The following is a 26,846-nucleotide window of genomic DNA, read 5'->3' on the forward strand; positions in this document are numbered from 1 at the left end:
ACGATGAGATGAATGAACAGACAATCACGAACATCAGAGCCTCGTTAGTCTGCAGAATGGAGTCCAGACTGTACAGTGGGATCCATGAGTATTACCGTACAAATTGTCCATCACCATGTTCATGGACTTTATTTGACCAAATAAGAGCTTGAAGAATTAAAAGAAAACACAAAACAAGCTGTTGACAACTTCTTCACCAGCATACATAAAAATCCATCGCTTAAAAGCACATAGAATGTAAGAGAAATATTAATGAAAATAGTCATGGAAAATTTGCACGGTAATACTAATGGATCCCACTGTACGCATGGAAGAGGTATGTTCAGAAAAGTTCACCCCTTATACCCCACGACTCTCTGGAGTGCACCGAGGAAATAATGATGAAAGGTGGTGAGCACTTAAGAAAGACGACGAGCCGAAGGACGTATTCAAGGGAGGGGTCCAGGGGGTCAAAACCCCCTAAAAGACTTACCAAGAACTGAAATTAAATAATGAAAATATACTTGTTTATCATTTCTTCTACAATCAAGGACTATTTATTATCCCTGAACTTATTTGATGGCAAGGGACATATTCGGATCTTACGTCTTTAAAGGACAGTATTTATGCACTACTTATAATAACATGCATAAGATATTAAGTAGGAACTTTACTGTTGGTCAACTTAATCTAACATTTTTTTTTGTTATTTCAATTCAATATCTATTTGACACTAATTTCCATGCCAGGACAGTTGTTTTTATGGAAATTTTGGCGATCTTAACTACACTTTAGTTAATGATGAATATATGCTGTTATATCGCAATTCTTATTACATCTTTTAACCTTTTCACGTGATAATAATACGTAACAGGTTCCCCTGATTAGAGAAAAGTAGCAAGCTAAAAGCAATAATCTCCTTCGTCGGCCGTTACTCTCTCAAGCACTCAAAGAATGCTACGTCAGTATCAAATCAATCTTCCTGGTTGATTGAAAGTAAGTTGCTAATCCAGTAGTATTAGGGAGCAATAACCAGGTGGTGGAAGAAAGGATAAGTTAGAGTGTAACGGGCGACTTCGGGTCTTTTGCTTTGGAACGAGGAACGAGAAAGATCGGGGAGCTTGAGCGAGTCTGCATAGCGCAACTCTAAGAGTCTTCTCCGAGGAACTATTCATCACCGAATAGACAGGTAATATCCTTCTCTAATCATGTTGATCTAAGCTAGGAGATATAAACCCAAACTCTTAGTATTGTGCCATTTCAAGTGTGCAAGTCACCTCTCGCCCATTACCATCAAGTTATCTGCCAAAGGGCGAGTGCTCACCAGTAAGGATGAATGAATGACAAAGCTACATCACCCAAGAATAATGGTTAGGATTCTTGGTAATATCTCAACGAGCAACAGTTCGTTACGAATACAATGTCAATCAGAGATGAGCAGATATCGATGCCGATGTGTTGGTATCGAAAAGTATCGATTGAGTTTTATGTAGCGATACTGCTCGATACTTCTTTGCGGACGGGGTCCGCAAAAACTCCGCGCGACACTTTTGCCGAGTCTGATTAACCTGGAAGTTATGCAAAATTAGAACTTTCTATTGATTTTGCACCAATATTATTCGTAAAATAAACAACCTATTTTGTGATTCCATAACAAGATATTTTTATATTCTGATGTAATTTTTGGAATATTTTAAAGCAAAACTGGTAAATTGATGCTTAGTGGAAAACCAAATAATATCTTGAACAACTTCTGATTTTTTCAATTCTCAAGCATCGATGTCGTTGGCAATCGGTAAGAGTACTTGTTCCAAATTATATTGACTCAGCCCTAATATTAATTAATTTACTATTTTAATTAATATTATTATTTTAAGTTCATTTAATATAATTGATTTATTTTCTACCAGTTTTGTCTAATTGCGAAGATGGCGTTGAATGGTGATGAGATGAAGTGAACGAAGAGACAAACATGTGTGAACGATACGCAACACAAGGCTCATAGAGGATTAGAGGATTATACCAGTCATAAGGCAAGACGCCAGAGCCTCGTTAGTCTGCACAATGCAGTCCAGCATGTACTACGTGGAAGGATCGCCCCTTTCAAACACAATTTAATATAATTATTTTAAGTTAAACATTTACATTATTATTATTATTATTATTATTATTATTGTTATAGTTCGGGCCGGTCAAGAATTACCTTAAAAAAGTTGAAGCAGTTCAGAAACTTTTTATCAGATTACTATGTACGAAGTTTAAAAAGAATTGCCATGAACAGCATTATTCTGAATGGCTAACATAGTTAAATATGTATACCTTAGAAGAATGAAGAAAATTAAAAAGAAACAATTTTTGTACAGAAGATTTTGTCCTTCCAAGTGAATAGTGAATCATTTTTGAATAATATATCTTATAAAATTCCAAGAGGAATATCTCAATTCTAATATCTCTCCAAAAGGTCAGGGGTTTATTAGCTGAACTTGTGGAAAACTGAAATATTGTGCTGTGCTTGGAAAGAATGAGGTAGGGGGAAGTGTAAACGTCAGCACGAGCTAGAATGCGGAGTGGTGCGAGTGCAAGATGTGGTAAGGGTGTTTACGTAGAGAGGTGAATGGTCGTAGTTTTGGTGGAAAAGGAAGAACCAGGGTAGAAGAGTTGGATTAGAGTCGGCAAAGAAATAGCATCAATTCAGGAGAAGGTCCTCACACATCCCAGGTAAATTATACCAACCTTGCACCTGAATGTGAATCTGTCTGTCGTTGTACAAGTTATTAGAAATGTGGGAATAAATGTGTTTTGTAATGCATAGCCGTTCGTTCGTTCCTTTTGCCAAGGATGAACATCCGCCTATTTCATCCCCAATGAATCGACATAATTACCACTCGCAGCCCTTCCCTATTTCTAGGAAGGTTACGTAATAGAACAATGTATAACATTGTAGGATCCATTGTATTATTTAATAATTACATATTCAATTTTGTAACTTTGCATCTCCTATTTTGACATAGTGATGTACCTGGTTGTCATGTCGTGCTAATCACTTAAATAAATATATTATTATGATTGTAATTTCAGAGACACTTGGTATCCCTTGGAAATATAAAGAACTCTCACCAAGTACACGATGTACGGCCCAAGAATCCCGAAGATGCTGGATATGATGGAGCCACAGGACATCCCCGTCTGCCGCACGCAGGTGGGGTAGATCTCCGTGGCCTGCAGGTACACCGTGAAGAACGTGATGGTGATGCAGAACTTGATGAACACAGCCAGAGCCACCGACAACCATTCCAAATCGTGATCTGTAACAAAAACAGAACATTTGAAATCTTTCTTTTCCCCCTTTAAATGAATACGGGCACAGTAGGGAAGGAAAACTTTCTCACGAAGTTGCTGAATGGAAGTTTATTAAATACAGGGTTTATGCACAACCAATGCCAACTTCCATCCAGCAACTTCGTGATCGGATAATGCATGCAGTGCAGGACATTACAGTGGACATGTTACACCGTGTCTGGAACGAGTTTGATTACCGCGTTGGTGTGTGTCTTGTGACCAGGGGATCCCACATTGAAGCACTGTAATTTTAACTCACATATAAAAAACTTGGATAGTGTTTGCTGCAATCACATAAGTTGAAAAATATTTTTTTTATTGACATTTAAAACCGCACCATTCATTTGTGTATACCCTGTATATGTGACACTCATGTAATAATTTGTTTAAAACATTTTGTAATTTTTGTAATTTTTATAGTTAATAAATAACTGCACTTATATAAACAACAAACGAAGCAGTGATTAAATAACAAACTTCTTTTCTTGAATTTTAGTGATTGAAAAAAAAAGATGAGCCTGTGAGCCCCCTCCCCCAGGTAAGTAAGTTTCTCGTACCGCAGGGATAAGCTTGGGTTAACATTCTTCACAAGGGCCCAATTTATGTTTGGCTCTAAATTTACTCTTACACCCCCCCCCCCCCCCCCCGTTAGCAAATTGAGGCTCGGGTCATATCCATTCCGTAGAAAAGCATTCACTGGGTATGCGTCTTGAACAGACCAAGGCGACATGATGCACGCTATTGAGAAAATGGACCAGTCTCTTGTCTTGCAACTTCCGTTCGAAAGGTTGTATTCATATCTAAAGAAGTCTTCAGGATTTTTTTCAGACCGAAGCGACACGTGTCACTTGGAAGCGAAAGTTCAGAAATTGAATTGACATCAGTATTGAATATGAAGTTTTTGGGTGCGTCAGCAATTGGTCTATTTTGCACACGTCACATTACACGCGGTCCAGCCCCTTACCATAACTAAAATATAGCATAACTGTAATGTCGAGGGACTAAAATATTCTTAGTTCGGTTAAGAGCTGAGGCTGTAAAGGGGCACTCAGCACACACAAGGACATCACACTCACAGCCCTACATATGATTATACTGGCCGTAGATCCAGACGCCAGAGCCTCGTTAGTCTGCAAAATGCAGTCCAGGGTGTACTATGTGAAAGTGTGAACCTTATGAAATTGTGCAAATTTTGAACAGGAGTGATACTTCAAGCTGGGCCGCGTTTTTCAATACCGTGTACTGTGTCGCTTCTGTCTGGTAAGACTTACATGAAAACAATATAGGCCATGCACAATTAAAGCAAAACAAGAACACAAGACAAATATACGTATGATATCTAATTGGTTTATATTAACAAATAGTAAAAATTAAAAAAAGAACACTTATAGATAATGAAACCATATCAATAATTTAACAATTTGTTGACCAAATAATTTCACACCACGGGGCTGTGGCTGTATTCGTGGATGAAAGGAGGAAGTATGGTAATGTAGGAGTCTCGGGTTCGATACCCGGTGGAGACACATTGCGCAGTGGTTGGGATATCTCACTATGAACTTTAAGTCCAGTCCGGATTAACCTATACCTGCATAAAGTGGACTTAATAATTAAACAAGGAAACTAAAGAAAGGAGGAGTGACGTCACAGCCTAAGGGCCAATCAGTACTTACTTCTGCCAATGGCGATGAGCACTATGCATCCCAGAGTGACTATGATGAAGAAGAGGGCTTGGTTCCATCTCCTGCCGATCCTCTCACAGAGCCACATGCCCAGCATGTAGCCAGGCAGTTCTACCAACGAAAGGTAGAAGAAGTTGAGGAAGGGATTTCCGGACATGTTGCTGACGTTGAGAACCAGCGTGTAGTACGCCAAGGAATTCACTATCCTGTTGGCAGAAGTGGGAACATCAATCACTAACAAACCACTGTTACAGCTTAAAATATGCTACCCTTAAAATTTAAGTCTGCCTGTTAATTTACAAGAAAGGGCATTGTAAGCATATAGTGTAGAGGAACTCATTTATGACGTCATGTAGACTTGAAACAAATCCGTGACTAATGCAAGGTCTGCCATTGGCTAGATTTCTGAGCTGGATGAGCAATGAGTCTGGCATGGTAGAACCTTGCCGACTGGGAGACACGAAGGACATACCTGACTTAGGCCGTGTCCGAAAGGTGCAAGACCGTACTTGAAGCGAGCATCCTCCGAGTATGGTCTTGCAGTTCGGACTTCAAGTCGGGGACTGGAAGAGAAAGTCTTTCGAATTGCACTTCGACTGCAGCGCCAAATACGACCAGTAGATAAAACTGAGGAACGTTGTTTTCCCCGCGTTTTAAACACTTGTTTTTCACCATAGAAATCATATAGCATTTTCAAATGTTCGTACACATACATTTCCACACTTTAGAAGAACTTTAACCAACAACTTGCTGGCCCATAACGTATATTAAACCTGTGTTGCTGGTTTTCCACCTCAGTTATTTTAAACAAATGAACAACGAGTGCGGATATCATGTGACCTAGTCAGCAACGATCTGTTCTGCGAACTGTGCACTGTGCTTGACGCTTTCGAACTGTACTAGATGACGTCACTTCCGTCAAGACCATACTTCAAGTCTGTACTTTGTACCTTGCGAACACCTTTGGCTGAGTATACTGTAGCTCCGTATATTTCCTTTTTGCCCTGCATGGCCTGGTTGTGGTTTGACTAGTATTTATATATATATATAGACCATTCATAGATATTCTAGTGATTTAACATTTGAAAGTTAAATAAGGGTAGATTGTTCCGGGTCATATTGGCTTTGGGCGGGTTTGCAGTGCACTCGATATAGCCTCTATACTTGCCGACTAATGGGCTTACTGACTGTTTAATTGGACTGACTTCGATATGTTTTATCTCTGATAAACGAATGGATATGGTATTTAATGTCATCAATGAATGGGGAGATTTCTTCTTGCAATTATTGTTGAGTTACTAAAAATGAGGTTCTTTGTTATTCAAATATGTAATGGGTCTCGGGTGTTAAAGTTTTTTGGAAATTATAGTTAAACAAGGATTTGTTAATAAAATTTGAGAGTATATATATAAATTATGTTTTAAATTGACCAGCATACCTAAAGTAGTACATTACAATACCTTCTATTGCGTGGATAAGGTAACCCCAGTCTCACTCTTTAGTTTACTATTTTAAGGGGAAAGAAGAGTCATAAGGGATTACAGCATGCATAAAGATAGATAACAATAATAGATTGCAGTTGCGTACGCCATAAATACAGGATGCGGCAAATGAACCTGACGATTCTTACATATAATAACAGAACTGTTTCGTGAAACGAAGTCAATTTAATACATGTTGTACTGCATCTCAAACCATTTTAGGAAAGTAACATGAGAGGCAGTTTCTGGACAAAGACAGTGCATTTTGTAAATAGAACACTTGTGAGGTGTGGCAACTCAATCCGACGGTTTAAATCAACCTGAACGGAAGTTGCGCATTGTAACGACATTCAGCTGTTAGTCAGCATGGAGCAGTGGTCGGCACAACACCGTCCTTTTGTGATTGAGACATTTTTTATAATGAATGTGTGGTGGCAACGCAACGTGCTTTCCGTCGGCAATTGATTAACATCCCCGTAATCTTCATGTTCCCAGTCGGAATACCATTTTACTGTGGGTAAGGAACGTCATCAGCCATGAGAAGAACACCTTGTGGACATTGTAAGTTTCGCACTCCCGAGAACATCGAACGAGCTCTGGTCTGTTTTGAGGAGTCTTTGCCTATCAGCACGGAAACACGCCGTTAGTCTGGAGTTGTCAAACCGCAGTGTTCGCCGAACATTGATTGCACAATGATTTAAATTTTCACCGAGTTATGCAAATCTTCAGAGAACGTCTACACGAATGTGTTCCCAATAACGGGGCCACCTCACAGGTGTACTATTCAAAAAATGAACTTTCCTTGTCAAGAAACTGCATGAAACTGCCACTCATTATGTCTTTGTAAAACGCTTTGAGATGTAGCACAGCATGTATTAAGTTGACTTGGTTGCATAAAAGAGTTTTGTTTTCATTTGTAATTAAAAACCGTCAGGTTTATTTTCCGCACCCTATATATTTGTAAAAACTCAACAATAAAAATTACATTGATTACGTGAAGTATGTAATCTCCGTAAATAATTTTTCAATAGTCATGGTCATTCTTTTCGGTAATTAGATGCAAGAGGCCTTTGAAGGCAATTTGTCCAGTCAAATTTCTCAGTAGAAATTCGACAATGCTATGCATATGCACATTCAGTGATAAACTTCCTCCGTAATTAGATTACTTTATTTCATAAGTGAAAAATCTAGGACGCCGCTTACCGGGAGCCTGTTGGGGAGAGAGGTGGGCCAGGACCCCATAAAGTAGCATGTAGGTTATTATGGACAAAACACCGAAACTGCCTTAGCGTTCCAAAAATGATGAGATGGTTTTCAAGGACGCAGAAGAAGTCAAAACATCGCCTTGTAATCTAATTTTAGAAGACACGTATTTGCAGCAAAAATAACAAATTTAAGACTTAAAAAGAATTTTCATAAAAAATAATTTGTAGCTTACATAATATACTTACTCATGTATAGGAATGTACTTAGTAAATAACGAAATTGATGAAATTGATGATGATCATTCTCCTGCATACCAAGTTTTAGATCTAGCCTATATAAAATAATAAATAAACTGTAGTAAGAGTAATTTAGTACTAAGTATTTGTAACGTATGTTAATTCATTCTGCATATAATACGTATTTACTATTTCTCCATACTCATCCTATATATTTATGTATGCATGCTTATGCTATTCTTGCATTATGTATTATATTTGTATGTTTTATGGTATTCTTGTATTATGTTTTATATTTGTACTGATGACGACATCTATTGCATTACTGTAATGCTTAATGATGAATAAACATATTGGTAATGATACAAAAATCAAATTTCACTTTCACAAGACTGAAACATGCCAAAGTTTTTCTCATTACGTTCTAGTCCTTTTTGATATGTTACATGCTCACCTTTCTATTAAAAAAAATTGAAGTTGAATCCAAGATGGCGGACTTCAGGATGGCCACCATATTGATGACATACCCCATTCAGTTTCTCTCCTTCCTTGTATCATGTATCAATATGTTCTATCACCGTGTTTCTCCATCCGTATTTGTTTTAAATGGTTATGGATCTATCTAATGTTATCTGGTAGCCTTAGGAACAGATTTCCATTAAACAGTGGCTTACCAGCAGAAGTTGATGAGCAGCGTCCGAACAGCCATCGTCTTGCTCGAGAAGAGGCTGGCCATGCCGTACGTCTTCTCCTTCCTCTTGGACAGCTGGTTCAAGACTTTCATGTAGTCGAGAGGCAGCTTTGTTTTGTTAACTCGAGCAATCGCCGCCAGACTTTCGCCAGCCTGCTTTGCTCGTCCCGTCGCAGCCAGCCATCTTGGAGATTCAGGCATTAGTCTGCAAGGTAAGAGTTCCAGTTGAATCATATACTAATTGAAGAGTTTGCGGAAAGCAAGGAATATATTTCCGAAACAAAGCTATATCTCTCTCGCATTCTGAAAAATACAGTGCGTTCGAAAACTCCCCGCACTCAAAGTTGGAGAATTTTTTGCTCATAACTTATTGAACTTGGCAAAGTAATGAATACATATATTTGTTAACTATATTTTGAAATACACAAAATAATAATTCGTAAGCTAAATGCGAGTAATACTGCAATCTCTGAGGTCGGTAACACACTGACAAGACGGGTAACCCCTTTCCGCGCTTTGATTTGATTTCATTTGATTTGCTTTATTTTACTTCGCTTCTTGTGCCACTTGTGGCTAATTTGCGAATGGACACTCATAAACATCCATGCCCAGGCCGTGATTCGAACCCGGGACCCCTGGCGTCGTAGCGCGATGTGCTAACCACTCGGCCATGAGGGCGGCTTTACGCGCGTTCAAATACACAGAAAGAATATTGAAACTAAATTGGAAACAATCATCCATTGCGGTTTTAGCTGGTGCCGGATCATCTAGAAATAGACTTCTCCATTTCTCCACTATCTTTCATATGAGATACTCAAAATATGCTTCGAATATAGTGATTCGCTGTGCGCGCGTAAAGATTAACGCCCACTGAGACGCGAAGAAACGTGGCAATTGAACGCAACTGACTCATTTCCACCATCTCAGTGGGCGATAACCTTTAAGATAACCTGCAGATTTCTGGCAGGGAAATTCCGTGCTTCGGTTCCGAAGGTTTCCCTGTAGTGGGCGTTACACCATTTGATTTCAATAGAAGCAGACCACAGAAGTTCTCTTGCGGCATTTCTCCACGTCTCAGTGGGCGACATGCTTAAAAGGTATTGTTGACAAACTGTGATTGTACGTCTCACACCGAGGACTGTAACGGCGGCACTGCTCTGAACATAACATAAACATGTTCTTGAAGGTCAAACCCACCCCTACTGACAAGCTTGTCAACTCATCCAGATGAATGCCTCAGTAGCTTCTTTATAAATTATGAGTGCGGAGACTTTTGGAACGCACTGTATATTCATTATACCAATGCCCAGGCAGGGATTCGAATCCGGGAACCTTTGGAGTCGTAGCGCACTCTGCTAACCACTCCGTCACTGAGGTCGGCGCTTGATAGAAACTTTTGCCAAATTAAAGGAGATTTTAATTTTGATTTAATTTTGAATTTGATATAAAAAATTTGTGTGTCAGCACTTAGTCTATTTCGCACCCGTCACATTATACAGGGCCCAGCCCCTTATCATAACAAAAATAAAAGCAAGTCTGGAAACTAAAATATTCTTACCTAGGTTAAAAGCTGATGCTGTAAAGAAACACAAAACACACGTAGCCCTACGAAGATTATACTGGCCGTAGATCCAGACGCCAGAGCCTCGTTAGTCTGGAAAATGCAGTTCAAGGTGTACTACATGCAAGTGAGGTTGACAATTGGGTGTACCAAGTGGAAGGTCCACCCCTTACGCCTCTAAGAGAGCTTTTCTCAACCAAAGTATTTGCTTACTTATAAAGGAAAAAGAAGAGTCCCGCAGGAAGAGAGCTGACCAGAACAAAGCCGACCCAGTCGCCCATAGCCCATGCGATGAAGGGGAGTATGCAGATGCCCAGCGTCCAGCCCAAGCACTGGGCCATGCAGATGCGTGACCTCATTTCGCTGTCCGTCATCTCCAGACCTGGAATAGTGAGAATTGAGAATGAAGGGAAACACAATCATAAAAAGTTTTCTTGTACTGTTACAAGTTAGGTGAGCAAAATGTGGCCCACTGTACGAACATCATATTAGTATCTAAGACAGCTAAGAAATGGAACTACATTAATATACTCAGTCCGCCTCAGGTGCACCATGGAGACAACCAACTGTCTCGGGCGGCCAGAAGCCATTTTATGTAAGTTGTGTTGGGGAGCCAACACCTTAGCTGTCGTTGTTATTTGCAGATACGTAAGAAATATATGATTGTACTACATCCTTGAAATTAGAGAATGTTCACATATTATACATATTTTGAAAGTTTATTTAACTATCTTTTTGATCATGAAGTTATATTGTAAAAATGTTTTTTGTGTCATAGCAACGATATCTTAAAAACGTGGTCCAGACGCGATTTCCTAAGGAGGCCCATGACTGATTTGGTTTATTTAACTACGCATTTCTGCCACTTTTTGGCTAATCGCGAAGATGAAAATGAGTGATGATGAAATTGATGAAGTGACACTCACAAAGAGCACCTATACCCAGATCGAGATTCGAACCCGGCACCTCTTGGCGTCGTAAGGGCTTTGCTAACACTCCTCCGCGGAGGTCGAGTATTCGCCGTTACTGTATATAATGTATGTCAACAATCAAAAGTTTGAGATCAACAATTTCCTCTAATATATTGTAGAGACGTGAATAAAGAGAAATAAATATGTTTTCTTGAGAACAAGCAACATTTTGTAAGCAACTAACCAAAGGTTTTGTAATTATTTTTTTAAGTTAGAATTTTACAAAATATCCATTCGGTACACGTTGTAAATTAGTTGTAGCTATAGGAATAATTTGTTTTTCATTTCAGAAATTGCCCTAGAAGCTTAACTATGGCCACCTTTGGTTCATTTACCTCATATAAGATTACACAGGGTAGATTGAAAGACACAATCGGATATTGATATTACATTATTATTGCGGAAGAAATGCGGTAATCAATGTAGAAACTGTATTGAACTAAATTAGTTTGATTGAAGAGTGAAATAGGAGAAGAACTCCTGTAATACCTGACAATGAGGCTTTCAACTGCAGCGTTCGGAAGGACCTCTATAGGAAAACCTGACTCCTCCATACAGTATTTGGATTGACTAACCCAGGTGTTCCCAAACTTTTTCATTTCACGGTGCCCTTAGAGTTTCAAGATTTTCCCGCGGCGCCCCAGTCAGAATGTAGGCCTATCTATCATTTGCAACGCTCAGTTAGTGTGCTTAGTAGTGTTAACTTAAAAAATTAACACATATTTAAAATTCAGAAACATTTTATGTGTAAATAATGCTAATTAGGAACATATTTTGAACAATCATAACATTGATTGAATTTGCCACATGCGTCATTTCAGTGAAAATATTTGGATTATTTTGCGGCGCACACTTTGGAAACCACTGGACTAACCAATATCAGAAAACAGACGAATTATTACCACAAAACGTTCCTCTGAAATTATCACAGCTTTTTATGTCAATTTCGCTTGCGAATAATACAGAGCATTCCCTGACATTCGCTACGAGACTCGGCGGCAAGCGGCCCGGCGTCGTCTTTCCCGGTGAACGTGTCCGCGACAGTCGCACGCTACAGTCGGTTTTTTCGCTCTCCCTGCCTTCGCTCTCTTTCCCTTTGTGTTGACGTTGCAGACTGACGCCAGTATAATCCTCCCTCGGAAGTTGTGTTGTGTCGTGTTCGTGTGTTGAAGATTGTGGCTTAGTATGGCACCACAAAAGTTTACATTACAACAAAGGATTTATCTTGTCGAGTGTTACTTCGGAAAGAGGAATTGTGGAGAAGTGCGACGACGTTTTGCAACGAAATTATGTGTTCCCGTTCCACTTAAGACCACTACATTAAACCTCGTGAAAAAGTTTAGAGTAACAGGGTCAGTTCTGAATAAAAGTGGAAAGAAAAATGGGGAAATAAAGTATACAAAGACAATCCGCACACCATCCGTGAGTTAAAAGAGAGTAGTGTACGAGAAATCGGGAGAATTACAGTAGACGAACTTGCACATGTAAATGCCAATTTCCTTCGGAGATGCCAGGAAGAGGGACATCATTTTCAACACCTTCTGTAGTTAAGGTTAGTGTACAATATAAAAACTGTAATTTTAATAGCCGACTCTAGCGACTGTCGCTGACCCGTTCACCGGGAAAGACAAGCGCTGATGCCGGGTCGCTTGCCGCCGAGTCTCGTAGCGAATGTCAGGGAATGCTCTGTAGTATATGTAGTCCCCAATCGTGGCAAAAGAATTTATGAAAGTCCCGGATTCGAATTCCGGTCTCTTCTTTGTGAGTATACCGTGATTAATTTCATCGTACCATCACTAATTCTCATCGTCGCGATTAGCCAAAAGTGCCACAAAAATTCAAATGGGGCATTCCATGTCAAAGCGAATCTGAGTCTAAATTTTTAAAGTTAAATACAATATAAAATAAAGCGAGCGAAAAATGTAAAATTGTCATTTGGACAAAATTTCAAGTATTATACATAATTCACTTAGAATGTAGAAGGTATTTACCATATTTTTCGTTTATTTTAACTCTTTGATTTACTTGTGTTTTCTAATGTGCCCCACCCGTGACACCAAAAGTTCTCCTTTAACTGTTACATTCCCCCCTCAATTCCACTGCAATATTCAAAGGTCAATTACCTTCTCTCTTTGTCTTAAATAATTTATTTTTCGTCATTTGACAGTTCACAGAAATTAAAATATATTTCTTATAAGTGAAGAAGCAGTGTTTCGTCTGTCCCACCCGTGACACAAAATTGTTCACTTATAGCTACAAATTTGGGAAACTATTTTAAGGGTAGTTATGTTTAATCGACAGTGTTAAGTTTCATCTTTCATTGCACAGAAACTGTAAGAAAAACGTTGCTTAACTCTCAGTAGAAAAGTTACTTTGATATAAAAAATTAACTCCGTGTGTCCTACCCGTGACAATGGAATAATCAATACGATGGTGTGCCGATATTTTTTTTATAAACAATAAGTAAGAATATAAGAACTAAATTAGATAAGTAATGTGATAACATTTTCTGTATATTACCAGACATATCTACAAAAGTATCGGGTGGGAGGGGGGGGGGTTCAACTGACCGTAGCCCAGGGATGGTGCACATGCACACAGTTCAATAGTTAAAACAATTTATTGATTTGTTTTTTTAAGTCCACTTTACGCACAGTAATCGGAACTAGACCTACAGTTTAAAGTGGGACCCGAACCACTATGTGCCTCCACCGGGTATCGAACCCGGGACCTCTTCATTACAAGGCGACGACGCTACGACTGCGCCATCGGGAAGATCCTAATAGTTAAAATGTTAACTGGTTATTTATTAATTATAAACAAGTTTAAATTATAACCAATAAAATGTTCAGTCCAATCAATTTGGATGTAGATAAATATTATCTATAAGCCTACAATGTTATTTTTACACTTAGCTTCATTCAATTTTGGCTTTTATTTTTAAAAGTCTACTACTGTGTGTGTGTGTGTGTGCAGTGCCGGATCTACAGATTTTGACCCCTCCCGCAAAATATTATTAAAGGACCCTTATATACTCGTAAAAATACACTTAATTGTAAAAATAAATATAAAAGCTTTTGCTGTTACTCAGTTCGTTCAATGTATGTGCTTTAGGGGGCGGGGGGCGTGTGGAGAAGTTGCCTCCACTTTTATCCCATTTGGGTTCAGCACTATGACTTCTTAAGGTAACCTTTATATACAAAGAGAAAATCAACTGTTCTTGCCCACCGAGATTTTTTGCCCAATCGCCGCTACTGATGTACACACACGCACGCACTTCTGGAAATATATGATTTTCGTTATTTAGCGTCTCTTCTTTTTCCACCTTCGGCTAATCGCGACAATGAGGATGAAATTGATGAAGGGCAAGGGACACTCCCAATGAACACCTATGTCCAGACCGGGGTTCCATCGCGGAATCCCTAGCGTCGTAGCGAGCCGAGATAACTACTTTGCCAAGCAGGTTGGTATACTTCTGGAAAGCTAGGTATTGTACTTCTCTCACAAAGATTTTGCAAAATCAGTGACGTGCACAGAGGAGTAGCTAGTGTAGTAGTGATAAATCAATGATCTCACGCGTCCAATTATTTTTAAATTGCAATATTTATTGTCTTCTCGAAGTCACAGTTCAGATGTAACACTTTTTCTCGCTTGCTTCTCGATCCTTGTACGATCGCCATTCAGCCTGGAAGGAGCTACTCCAGCTGACCCTTCCACCTCTTCGGCTCAAACCCTCCGGCCAGAGTCATGGTTAAAAAGCTCCTTTTTTTAAAGGTAGCCCAGTCTATCGCCTACATACGAGGGTCACTATTTATATTTTGAGCCTTGGCAACACTGATTGAAGTTAGGCGCGATTTGATGTTTGCACGGAATCGTATGGCATTATTGACCATACCGTACTTCAAATGATTTGTCAATAGCTTCATTTGTGTTGTTTATGTTGCCTTGGAGATTGCGCGACAACAATAAAATGGAATTAACTCGTGAACATTTTCGTGCGATGATTTTTTACGATTTTCGACGTGGATTATCAAGACAAGAGTGCATCGATCAACTTACTTCCACATTTGGCGATGAAGCCCCATCCTTTGCCACTGTGAAACGCTGGTATAAGGAATTTAATCGTGGCCGCCATTCGCTCACCGACGAGATTCGCGAAGGTCGTCCAAAATCAGTTGTTGTTCAAGAAAACATTGATGATGTGCAAAACCTAATACTGCAAGATCGTCATGTGACATACTGTGAGCTTGAGGCAACCATAGGCATTAGTTCCACCAGCATATATAAAATATTACGTGATCATTTAGCTGTGAGAAAGGTATGTTCTCGTTGGATCCCACACAATTTGACAAAAAACTCAAAAGGACGCTCGCGTCAATTGGTGCAAACAAATGCTCAATAAATTCAATCGTGGTGCTTCAAAAGACGTATATAAGATTGTAACAGATGACGAATCATGGATATATGCATATGAGCCGGAACGTGAACAGCAGTCGACTGTATGGGTGTTTCAAGATGAACCCAATCCAACAAAAGTTGTTTGCGCTCGAAGCACATCGAAACAAATGGTCGCCTGTTTTTTTCGGGAAAACTGGTCATGTGGCAACTGTGCCTTTAGAGGAACGTAGAACGGTCAACTCTGAATGGTACACAACAATTTGTTTGCCAGAGGTCTTCGGTCAAATACGGAAAACAAACAAACGCCGTCGGATCATTCTTCATCAAGACAATGTCAGCTGTCACACATCTCGTCTAACAACCGACTTCATGAACAGTCAAGAAATCGAATTGATGGGTCATCCGCCGTACAGTCCTGATTTGGCACCCAATGACTTCTTCTTATTCCCGAATGTCAAGAATAAATTGCGTGGATAACGATTTTCGTCGGCGGAAGACGCCGTTGATGCGTTCAAAAACCATATTATGGAGGTGTCTCAAGAAGATTGGAAAAACTGCTTTGACAAATGGTTCGAACGAATGGAAAAGTGTATTGACCATAAAGGTGAATACTTCGAAAAACAATAAAGCAGTTTTCAATGCCAAATTCCTGTTTTTTCATTGTTAGGCTCAAAATATAAATAGTGACCCTCGTAGAACATACAGGATTAGTTGGTTTCCGTCGATTCCCTCGGGGGTGTAATTCCAATATTTACATCACAAATCTTACGCATTTTATTTATGTATAATTATGGCTTCAAATCTTATTATTTATGAAATGAGCAAGTGAGTATTTTGTGTGAGGACGAATTACTGGAAACATTTATTTTCTTAGTAAGAAATGAAATTACGTAAAAAAAAAACTCTTTCGTATAATAGTATTATTATCTTTAATTGCACTAATCTCTTGTCTTCAAGAAGAGAACTTATCAATGCATTTTGATAAGCCTAATAATCTGAAATTTGGTTAAATATTCGTGAAGGGGCGGCTTGGGGCTTATGGTATTTTACTTTGTCTAACAAAGTGCAGTGAAAAACTGTGCAGGGGTCACATTACATACACAAAATCTCTCTTACCAGTTTTCTCGCTGCGCCAATTTACATTCTTGCCATCTCATGCCACTTTTCTGGTTTTTGAACTTTAATTGCGAAGCGGCAATAAAAATGGCTAAGGAACTCATCATTGGGTGATGAGGAAAGTCCTAAACATTCATACTGTACTCATACTGATGGGGATGAGTGATGATATTGATGAATGAGCACTCACAAATTTCCATGCCCAGGTCGGGATTCGAACCCGAGACCCCTGGCGTAGTAGCGCGATTTGCTAACCACTCCGCCACGGAGGCCGGCTAAATTATCGATATAATGTTATAATGTTATATATGTTATGTTCTATGAAATAATTAATTCTTTCGTCTGTGCTGAAACACCACTGAAATCTATACATTTCGATGTCGATGTGATTGGGGGGGGAGGAGATACGTGATGCTTTGAAGACATAATCAATTGCTAATCCTTAGTGCTGAGGTCATCGCACGTCACTGTGCAACATCATGTACAGATGAAACTTATAAAACTTACAAAAAAAACCTTTCAGATTTCATTTGTACATGACGTAACCTTTCACTTTACACTTTGTTGGTCTTCTTTGCTCTGCAGTGCTGGACAAATTACTACATTGATTGCGGGGTTTGCCGGTTTATATTTCCGGAACTGTGTGTGTGTGTGATTCATTAACTTTTAAATACCTCTCATCCAATGTTGCATTGAGACATTGTCTCTTTGATTATGCAATTGACGTAAAAATCAATGAGAAGGCTTTGGATCCGTTAAACTATCGTCTTATATGCAACTATGCTACTAGATGTATGCATGATGAAAAAAACAATTATGTTTACTAACAACTTCAAATACGAGGGGCGTACAATAAGTTCGTACCCTGACCGATTTCTGGTAGTGACACCGGGAAATTTCTTCCATCACTTTTCGACATTTTCCCATCTGAGAGCCAGACACTTAAGGCATCGTTTTTCTAAATCTGCAATTCCAGTGGAAAAAAAATGCTCTGTCTTGTTCCTGTAACCCCCCACAGCGTCCATGACATCAGAATCATTGTGAGATTTGTTACCACGGAACTCTTCTTTAGTTTAGGAAACAGGCAGTAGTACTTCGGGGCAAGATCTGGGGAATAAGATGGATATAGCAAGCTTTGAAGCCACAGGATAGGATAGCCGCTGTGGTTACACTTGTAGTATATTTTAGCACTGTCAACATTCAAGACACTTAATCCCAAGTGGTCAGTTAAAATGGGATGAATGCTACCGTTTGATATGGCAACAATGCCAGCAAATGTCCTACTGGTGAATCTCCTATCAGTGTTGCTTAATTGTTGCACACATAGTTTCCTGGGTAACGGCTGTTGATGGTCTTCCCGTACGTTGTTCATCACATGACTCTCGACCGCAGCCGAATTCCCTATGCCACTTCTTTACCGTGGAATATGAAGGCGTTCTCTCCCTCAATGTCTGCATCATATCATTGTGGACTTCTTGAGGTGATAGACCTTTGAACCGTAGATACTTGATCACAGCTAGTAACTCTGAAGGCATTTTCCAATATAGCTTCACCTTCTGTTATGTTTACACTTGCAACACAAAAATTTTATTAGATACATGCTTGAAACTTGCAACACATACAAGGGAAGGATGCATGAATAATACAAAAAAAAATTATTCATCAGACACAACCAGAAGTGGGTCAGGGAACGAACTTATTGCACGCCCCTTGTAATGCTTACCAGTTGCCAAAGGTGACTGAAAGACAGCTGGCGTGGACGCACTGCCGAGTATCACAGAGAGGACGAACAACGGGTAGACAGAGGCAGTGAACGCCAACATACTCCGACCTATCACCAACAGAAACAAGGTCACGAAGAACACCGGTCTTCGTCCAATACTGAAAGAGAACAATATATTACATACATAAATTTTACAGCGACACTGTAAACCTTAGAAGCAGTGGTGGTTGCAGTGAGAAAAATAAAACTATATTTAGTTTTAATTTTTTCACTGCAACCACAAACGTCCCGAACCACGAGCCGCCACTGCTCTTAAGGGAAGTGAAATCTTTTCATCCTCTCCTCCAACAAGCTCAGTTAAAAGATGAAGGAAGAAAGTTGAACATTTTTCCGAGTATATTCATTTGGTGAGTCAGTATGGTCCAACCAAATCTAATTGTATTCGTGTGAAAGTGAGATGCCAAATTTTACTTCCTGTTGAAGTCCTTCATTTTGCCCAGAGTTAAATGCAACATATCACCATTTAAACCTGTACTTTTAAATTCAAATAAGACTTTTTCACTGAAAAAAACAACAACTTTGAACAGACATATAATACTCATAGTTCATAGTTCCAAGAGCACCATATATCACTGTAAACAATCAAGAAATACAGCTAATTATTCCTCTAGAGCAGGGGCGGCGCCAGAATATTTTGACCGGGTGGGTAGGATCCATATGTTGATACATTAGGGTGGGCAGACTTAAAGTAAATTATATGAGTTTCACACGCATGCATTCTTTCTAACCCTCTTACCACAGCCTTTCCCAATTTCGCTCCCACACGCACATGCGCACGCGTAATCCTTTTATTAATTGTTCTAATCAAATTTCTCATCTGCATTCCCTCTAACCACTCCACTCTAGAAGAAGGTGGCGAAGGGACTCGATGCCATCACCTATTGAAGAAACGCTTGGCAGGTCCTGGCCCTTGAAGATCTGTTGCTGCTCAAGGTTTTCCCCTGTCTATAATTTCATCTGTCTTTCCTGTGTCAGTCTTGATATATACAGGGTTAGTCAAAAGTATCGGGACAGGCCAGTAATAACGAGACCCGTGGACGGAGGAAAATCACATGTTGCGAGTGGATATTTGTGCGGAAACTGCATTGAATGGAGGTGTGGCCATCATGGCAGCCATCTTGGATTCCGCCATATTGGATATCACGCAATATTTTCAAATGGAAAGGGGTATGTATGACACATCAATTTAGGCAAGAATCGTCCCACAAACGACAATCCGAACTCATTTTGGACCTATCGCCGTTCGTGGAAGAGATAGGGTGTGCTACGTTTGACTGCAAAAAATGAGATTTGTCTGAAAGAATGGTTTACTATATTCCTGTGGGTAACTGTACACTACAAATTACAGAGAGCATGAACAAGAAAACACGAGACTGACTTACAGAATGCCTCAAAACAAGTGCTCAAACTGCTTCCCGTCGACTGTCTGACAATATGCCAACCGATCGTAAAAACTGCAAAGTGCACGTTGTAGCATATCCCGAGAAAGTCATCTTGTTTCGTCCACAATGCGATTCCGTAGATCATTCAGGGAGTGTGGTTCGGTGCGACACACTTTGTCCTTCATGTGTCCCCATAAAGTAATCCAGGGGTGATAGATCTACAACGGGTAGCCAGAGGCAGTGAACGCCAACATACTCCGACCTATCGTGGAAGTAAGGCAGTTTACATATAAATAAAACTTACCTCCATCATTATTTGTTCCAGGGTCCATATCGCATAAACGAAACAACTTACACTTGGATCACTAAATGTTCACTTCCCACAACCACGTCAATTCGCGTGTGTTTATTGAATGAATCCGTGAAGGTGCTTGTTGAGGAGTGGTAAGGTACTTCCTCCGAGGAGGTGGGCGCGTATTGTGGACGTGGAGAAATCTGTGAATCTGGAAGAGTTTCAATAAGACTGCACGTGTCACACTCCGCCGGGGGTCATGATCGGTGAATCGGGAACGAATTCAGGCAGTCTGTGAATTGGGAATCTGTGAATTGGACATGAATCGAGAGGGAACGGGATTGCATGGCGGGGGAAAAACGATTGCAGCTACTAGCCGTTGACAAGAGTCAAGAGAGTGTACTGCTTCGCTCCGCTCTATCGATTTCTCCCCTTCTCTGACGTTATGCTCGGTCTTGCTCCCCAGATACACGAGTAGTTTGGACTATGAAGAACAGCAATACTTTTAAAAAAAAATCAATAAATATTCTAAGAGGGGGAACGAAATGCACTAAAATAAAAGATTGAAATTGTGAAATTTTGCAAACCGTCTTGGGATACCTTGTTACTTACATGTCTCCCAGGTGACCAAAAAGCGCGGTGCCAACCACGTCTCCAACCCGACCGAAGGCGAAGGTATTGGTCACGTACATCCCCCTCTCACACACCCAGTCCTCGTCGGATGGAGCTGTTCTTGTGTACCACGTTCTGTCGTAGTTCCATCCGTACTGGCAGTCTGCAGGAGGAGAATCACACACTAGAAATGATCTAACCTATAAGTAGTTTTTAGTTTATTGCAAGTAGCGTAGCTGATGACAAAGACACATTGCAGGACACTTTGGATACTTTAATTATACTTCCCCTTCTTTTGCATCATCATTCTAGATTTTCACTTTATTTTATCTATCCCAGAATCTGTTTAAATGGGATACTAATATTGCATTAATTTGTGGGAAAACGGAAGAAAAGAGTTTAACAAGATAAAAAATTAACTCGTATTGTACAAAAAGGATTCAATGTGTTATTACTCGTATTTCAAGCGTTATGAACGTTGCATTACATCATGAGACCCTTTTAAAAACACGATTAATTTATTCTTGCTCTCATTTGCTACCTCTCTCTCTTTCGTTTTCTATCTCGCTTCCTCCTTTATTCTCCCACCCTTTCCCCTCTCTTTAACTTCTTAATATATCTTTTTTCGATTCATTCTCTCTCTTCATTGTACCTTTCTTTCTCTTTCCCGAGTTTCATGTATTGTCCTTCTCTCTCTCTTTTTTAATTTTATGTCTCATTTCACCTCTTATCTATTTCCTCCTTCTCTCTCATTCTGTTCCTTATTTCCCCCTTCTATCTTTTTATTTTGTTTTCCCTTTCTCCCTCTTTCTATCTTTCCTTTTTCACTTCTCTCTTTGTCTCGTTCTTGATTTGCCTATATTTCCTTTATCTCATTCTTTCCGTTGTTTCTATTTTCTCTTATTCCTTGTGCATTTTAATTTCCCCTTTTATTCTTCTTTCATCCTTTCTTCATTTTTGTTTATTTTTCTATATTTCCATTTCTCTCTCTCTGCCTTTCTTTTTATTTCTCCTTTCTCCCTCTCTCTTACTTGAGTTGCCTTTAGGTCCCGTTTTCTATCTTTCTCGAGTTTCTCCTATTTCCCCGTTGTCTCTTTTTCTCGCTTTTATTTCTTGTTTATCTTTATCCAGTTTCTTTAACTTATTTGTGTCTGCGTTCGATGTTTTTTCTCTCTCCCTCCATTTACTTCTCTTAAAACCTCTATTTTTCAATGACATTTAAATATGATTTTAAACGTTCTAATTTCGACTTCATTTAAAAATTTTCTGCGGCGCACATGGAGAGCTTTCTTATGGATTTTATTAGCATTAACATTTTACACCCACCAGGTATTTTTTGTAGTTCTAATATAAGTCAATGTCATTAAATTTGTTATTGTGAATATCTATGTAAAGTTCCTGTGGTACTACTTACCAATAATATTTAGATCTTCTCGTGAATCGTTCGTAGCCATGAGTTCTGAAAATCCATTCGACTCTATACCTATAGAGTGGGTGATGTTATACATCTGGCATTTGCTGTAACTTTCTTGGCCCCTGTTGTCCTTTTCCCTGCAAGAGGAGAAGAAGAGAAGGATAGTAGAAATATTATTCTAGACGTTTTATACTATTAGACTTTAAACTGTGGAATTTGCCAGGAAATGTTGTTAAGGTATGAGGGATATATATAAGGGGTGATGTCGAGAAATGGTGGGAGGAACGTTTTTGATTTAGAGGGTATGAAATTCAGTCGCTGAAAAACGCAATGAAGAATTTGCCTATTGTTATTTATCGTAAACTGTACAACACGTTTGACAAATGAATTGCAAGCGGCGTGTTTTCACTTTCAATTTTAATGAAGTGCCATTTTAACAGTATTTAAAGTAATCACCTGTGGTGCTCTCTAGCTGACTTCTTGAGCGTCACGGGTGACCTGATCACATTCTGATAACATGATGCGAACGGCAGTTTGAGAGGGACCATTGTTGTGGAAGAGGCGTCGTCTGGGTGAGCGCAGAGCTCAACTGCTACCGATTATGATACATATTTCTTATTTAGATTTGTGCATTATTTAGTCAATAAATCTACACTTTTTCTAATGATTTTTCGTGTCTCTATGTTTTCTTTATTTTGTGTTAATAGAAAATACGAAAAGTGTCCAAGTTATTTTATTATATCCGATTTGTGAAACATGGATGGAACTGCCCCAAAGTTCTTTAGGGCAGGTTTGAGTAACATGCGCTCTTTGTTAGCTGTTCGCTTCGACGATATATCGTAACAATCTGTAGAATCTTTGAAAATGTAAAGTGCAAAGAACTCCAAATCCAAGACATTTAGCCATCGCCTGTCCAGACAGAAAGTATCTATACCCCGCGACAGGTTAAGTTTGCAGCAGGTTTTATGTATTAAGCCGCGCGAGAACGGCGCTCAGCATCTCCCGTGCGAGTCTTGCCTCGACCGCACAGCTGTTCATATCACAGACATAGAGAAAATCGGCAGTATTGCAGCGGAACTATATTCTGCGCGCACGTTTGGGTCTACATGGGCGAAAAGTTGCTGCAAACTTAACTTGTCGCGGGGCTTAGGAACATCTAAGGACTGTCTACATTGTCGAGCTTCCTTGATCGCCATTGTTGTAAACAGGTGTAAACAATCGCAATCAAGGAAGAGACTACAGATAACTGAGTCGGCATTATTGAGTAAATTCGATTGGAATAAATATCTGGGAGGACGGAGGTGAGGGGCAGTCAGTCAGTCGCAGTCAGTTTTAGAACGAACATCGAGAGGAGAGTTACGAGCATTAGATGGAAAGAAGACATACGATTGGAGGAAGAACGTGTTAAAGCAAGTCGCAAGTCAGACTCTTTTGTACAGTCACGACCAGGACCGGATTAAGGTGGGTGCTATTGATGCTGCAGCATTAGGCCAATTCCTGAAATAGGTCCAGATGAAAACAGACGAGAATTTTCCGAAAGCTGAATAATTTGTTTTTGCTATATTAACCTGAAAATAAATCTTAGAATGAATATTGGAGCCCCAATTTCGGACGCCTAGATACAGCGTTACTTATTATACAGTTACCATTATTCTTTGCGCTGTGACGTAACTATAACGTCGTTGTGTTTATTGTTCACCGAAGATTTTAAGCATCAGGTCCAATTTCGGCTTAATCCGGCCCTTGTCACGACCATAATCTCTCATCGCAATCTTAAGATGCTGAGCAAAGACAGGTATACCTTTCCAATAGCCATGTTTGGGGGTTTGAAACTCAGGTGTACTGTTTTGCCATTTAAGTGTACAATTAGTACCTCTCGCACTTTACCATTAAGCTCACCATGAGTAGCGAGTTGCTCCATAATCAAGGATGAATGATCGGTGAGCTACATCAGCCCAGTTCGATCCCACATACCGAAGGGTATGTTACGTGGTGATAGATGCGGGTTTTAGCAAGTTATCTGTTCTCGTCACGCCCCTGCGAGAATGTTACGATAGTTCGTGGCATTGATTAAGTTGGTGTTTTAAGTCCGCTATATTCACAGTAAGGTTACTCGGGACTGGACCAACAGTTTAAAGTAGGATCCGAACCACTATGCGCCTCCAACGGGTATCGAACACAGGGCCACTTGATTACAAGGCCACGACGCTCTCACTGCGCCATCGGGGAGGCACATGTCGTGGAATGTCTGTGAGTGCAGGTATGAATGGAAGCGTTCGCAGTGATCGGAAAATGGAAGTGATCGGAAAGACATTCTTGAAGGAAATGTCGCGTCACTGCCGGAGTGAACCAAGTTGGAATTTAAAAGTCGGAAAGAACGAAAATGCAGGATGGTGATCGGAAAGGGGTGAGGACAAGAAACGTGGCACGTGTTTGCTTTTTAATGCTGCTTGTTTGTATGCTGTTTAAATATAAATAGAGTATTGATAATATCTGGGTACTGACTGGGTTCAATGGACCCCGTTCGTCTCGTTCTTGTATCTATTTTTAAAGGGTGCGGAATAAATAATATCATTCCATCCACTGCAAGTAGAAACTTAATGTAAACAGAGCGACGTGATGTTCCGCAACACTCCACCCTTACCAGATCGCTTCTGGCAGGAAGAAAACAAATAAACAACTAAATAGGCTCGTTAGTCCTGGGTTCCCATCCCATCATAGGCGTGTGCCGGGTGTGCCTCGGGTGTGCCTAGGCACACCTTAATGGGCTGCTTTATCAAAGAGAATTAAAGACAGATATTTCAATAAGAGAGAAAATAAGCGGCAGTTTGTAAGAAGTTAAAAATGTCATTACTTGGTACAAACGTGTGCATTATCGCTGATGAAACGAGTGTCTGTAGTTTTTTCGATTTTTTTATTTCATTGGAGAAGGAAGATATTTACTGCATTCTACTCTGTACTGCGGCGCCTTTCTTCTATACCTGTCACAAGCTGCACGTGTGAGAGAGCTTTCTCCAAGCTTACTCAAGTTAAAACTAAATTAAGAGCAACTCAGATGCAGGATAGATTGGAAGCCCTGCTCTTGCTATTTGTGGAAGAGGAAAAAGCTTAGTCTATTGATGTAAATGAAGTTATTGATGAGTTTAAGAACATTGTACCTTTTGACAGACGTTTCTTGTTATAGATGACGTGTATTTTGATGTATTTCTTTGTAACATTTATGAACATTTTGTGTGTGTGTGTAATTTCTATGCAATTTTATTTTTTTCTACTACATATATTCAGAAATTTTCAACACTGTCATTTAGTGAATTTATATTCCTTTACAAACATCAGTGCAATTAAAGAGCCAAGTGATTGTGTTGCAAAATATGCTATCAAAAAGGTACAAGACCTCATTTTTTTCTTCGTGCACACCCAAATATAAAGTTCTAGCTACGCCTATGCATCCCATTCTTCACCAGAGCGCTCAGAACAAAAGAATCAATTGACAGGCAAGAACTTAATGAATTTACGATGCATAGTGATTGATGAAACTCTCAGAAATTGGCTTTATACATTTATTAACCAAACAAGGCTCGGATTATTCCGTTAAAGTACCCTAATCAACATTATGTACAGTCACCGCCAATAAAAATGGGACAACTAGATCCTTAAATACTAGTTTCCCTGCAAGGTATTATGCGTGTTGCCCAACTTTACGGCAATGGTTGAAGTTGAAATTGAAAATTTGCTATTAAAATCCACTTATCGATGTAGAATTAAGCATCGCGCATAACGCTTTACAGGGAATTTTTCAGGATCTAGATGTCCCATTTTTATTGCCTGTGACTGTACATAGTTTCTCTAATGTGAGTCCCACGCGACGGGAGGCCGCAAAAGTCCGTAAGATCACTCTCCCTTCGACTATCAGTTTCACACAGTCTCTCTCCCTTCCTCTGTCAGAGACGCCATATTTATACTTCTTCCCTTGTCGCATGGGGGAGGGCTGAAAGTTTAAATTCTATTGGCTCTTTTGAACTATTGAAAATTGTGGAAGAAATCCAATAATACAGAACTATTACAATTTAAAATATTGGGTGGGTGCATAAGTTCGTATCGTTTTATAACATACGTTAACAGGAATACAATAATGAATTAACCGCCCGACCCTGTGGCCGAGTGGTTAGCACATCGCGCTGCGACGCCAAGGGTCCCGGGTTCGAATCCCGGTCGGGTTTGGTTGTTTGTGAATGTCCATTCATCAATTTCATCATTTCATCACTCATCTCCATCTTCGCAAATTAGCCAAGAGGCACAAAACGCGAAGTAAAATAAACTAAATCAATCAATCAATCAATCAATAATGAATTAACCCAACTACACATGTGGTAAGATGAAACATTGTTATTATAGTCTAACAATACAGAGTCACAACGACACTCACTCTGTCAGTAATGTAGTCGCCTCCATTGTCAATGAGCATCTGCCAATGTAGGGGAGGAGTTCGATGCCTCGCCTGTAGAACTGCTGTGTTTTCAATATACCGTATTCTCGCGTCTATAAGCCGCACTTTTTCCCCCCGGAAAGTGGACCAAAAAATGGGGTGCGGCTTATACACGCGAATGAAAGAAAATGCAGCTACTGCTAGGATACTAAAATACGTACGTTGATTTGTTATCCTTATCACATAACGGATTCATTAACAGCAAATCCAACAACAA

At 39.7% G+C, this 26,846-nt stretch overlaps 1 protein-coding gene across 3 annotated transcripts in view; it reads right to left on the reverse strand.

Annotated features, from left to right (window-relative positions):
• LOC145996387 (carcinine transporter-like) overlaps positions 1–26,846 on the reverse strand; it is a 58,222-nt gene that overhangs the window by 3,473 nt on the left and 27,903 nt on the right. For all 3 annotated transcript variants that reach the window (XM_083132817.1, XM_083132816.1, XM_083132818.1), the window contains exons 3-9: positions 22,144–22,280; positions 20,730–20,892; positions 18,384–18,541; positions 10,389–10,557; positions 8,598–8,819; positions 4,992–5,206; positions 3,097–3,284 (exon numbers count right to left, since the gene is read on the reverse strand). In XM_083132817.1, coding sequence (XP_082988943.1) covers positions 3,097–3,284; positions 4,992–5,206; positions 8,598–8,819; positions 10,389–10,557; positions 18,384–18,541; positions 20,730–20,892; positions 22,144–22,280 — 1,252 coding nt within the window. The remainder of the gene's footprint in view (positions 1–3,096; positions 3,285–4,991; positions 5,207–8,597; positions 8,820–10,388; positions 10,558–18,383; positions 18,542–20,729; positions 20,893–22,143; positions 22,281–26,846) is intronic.

Source organism: Lepisma saccharinum, chromosome 12 (assembly GCF_977018435.1).
Source record: "Lepisma saccharinum chromosome 12, izLepSacc3.1, whole genome shotgun sequence".
NCBI classification, from domain to species: Eukaryota; Metazoa; Arthropoda; class Insecta; order Zygentoma; family Lepismatidae; genus Lepisma; species Lepisma saccharinum.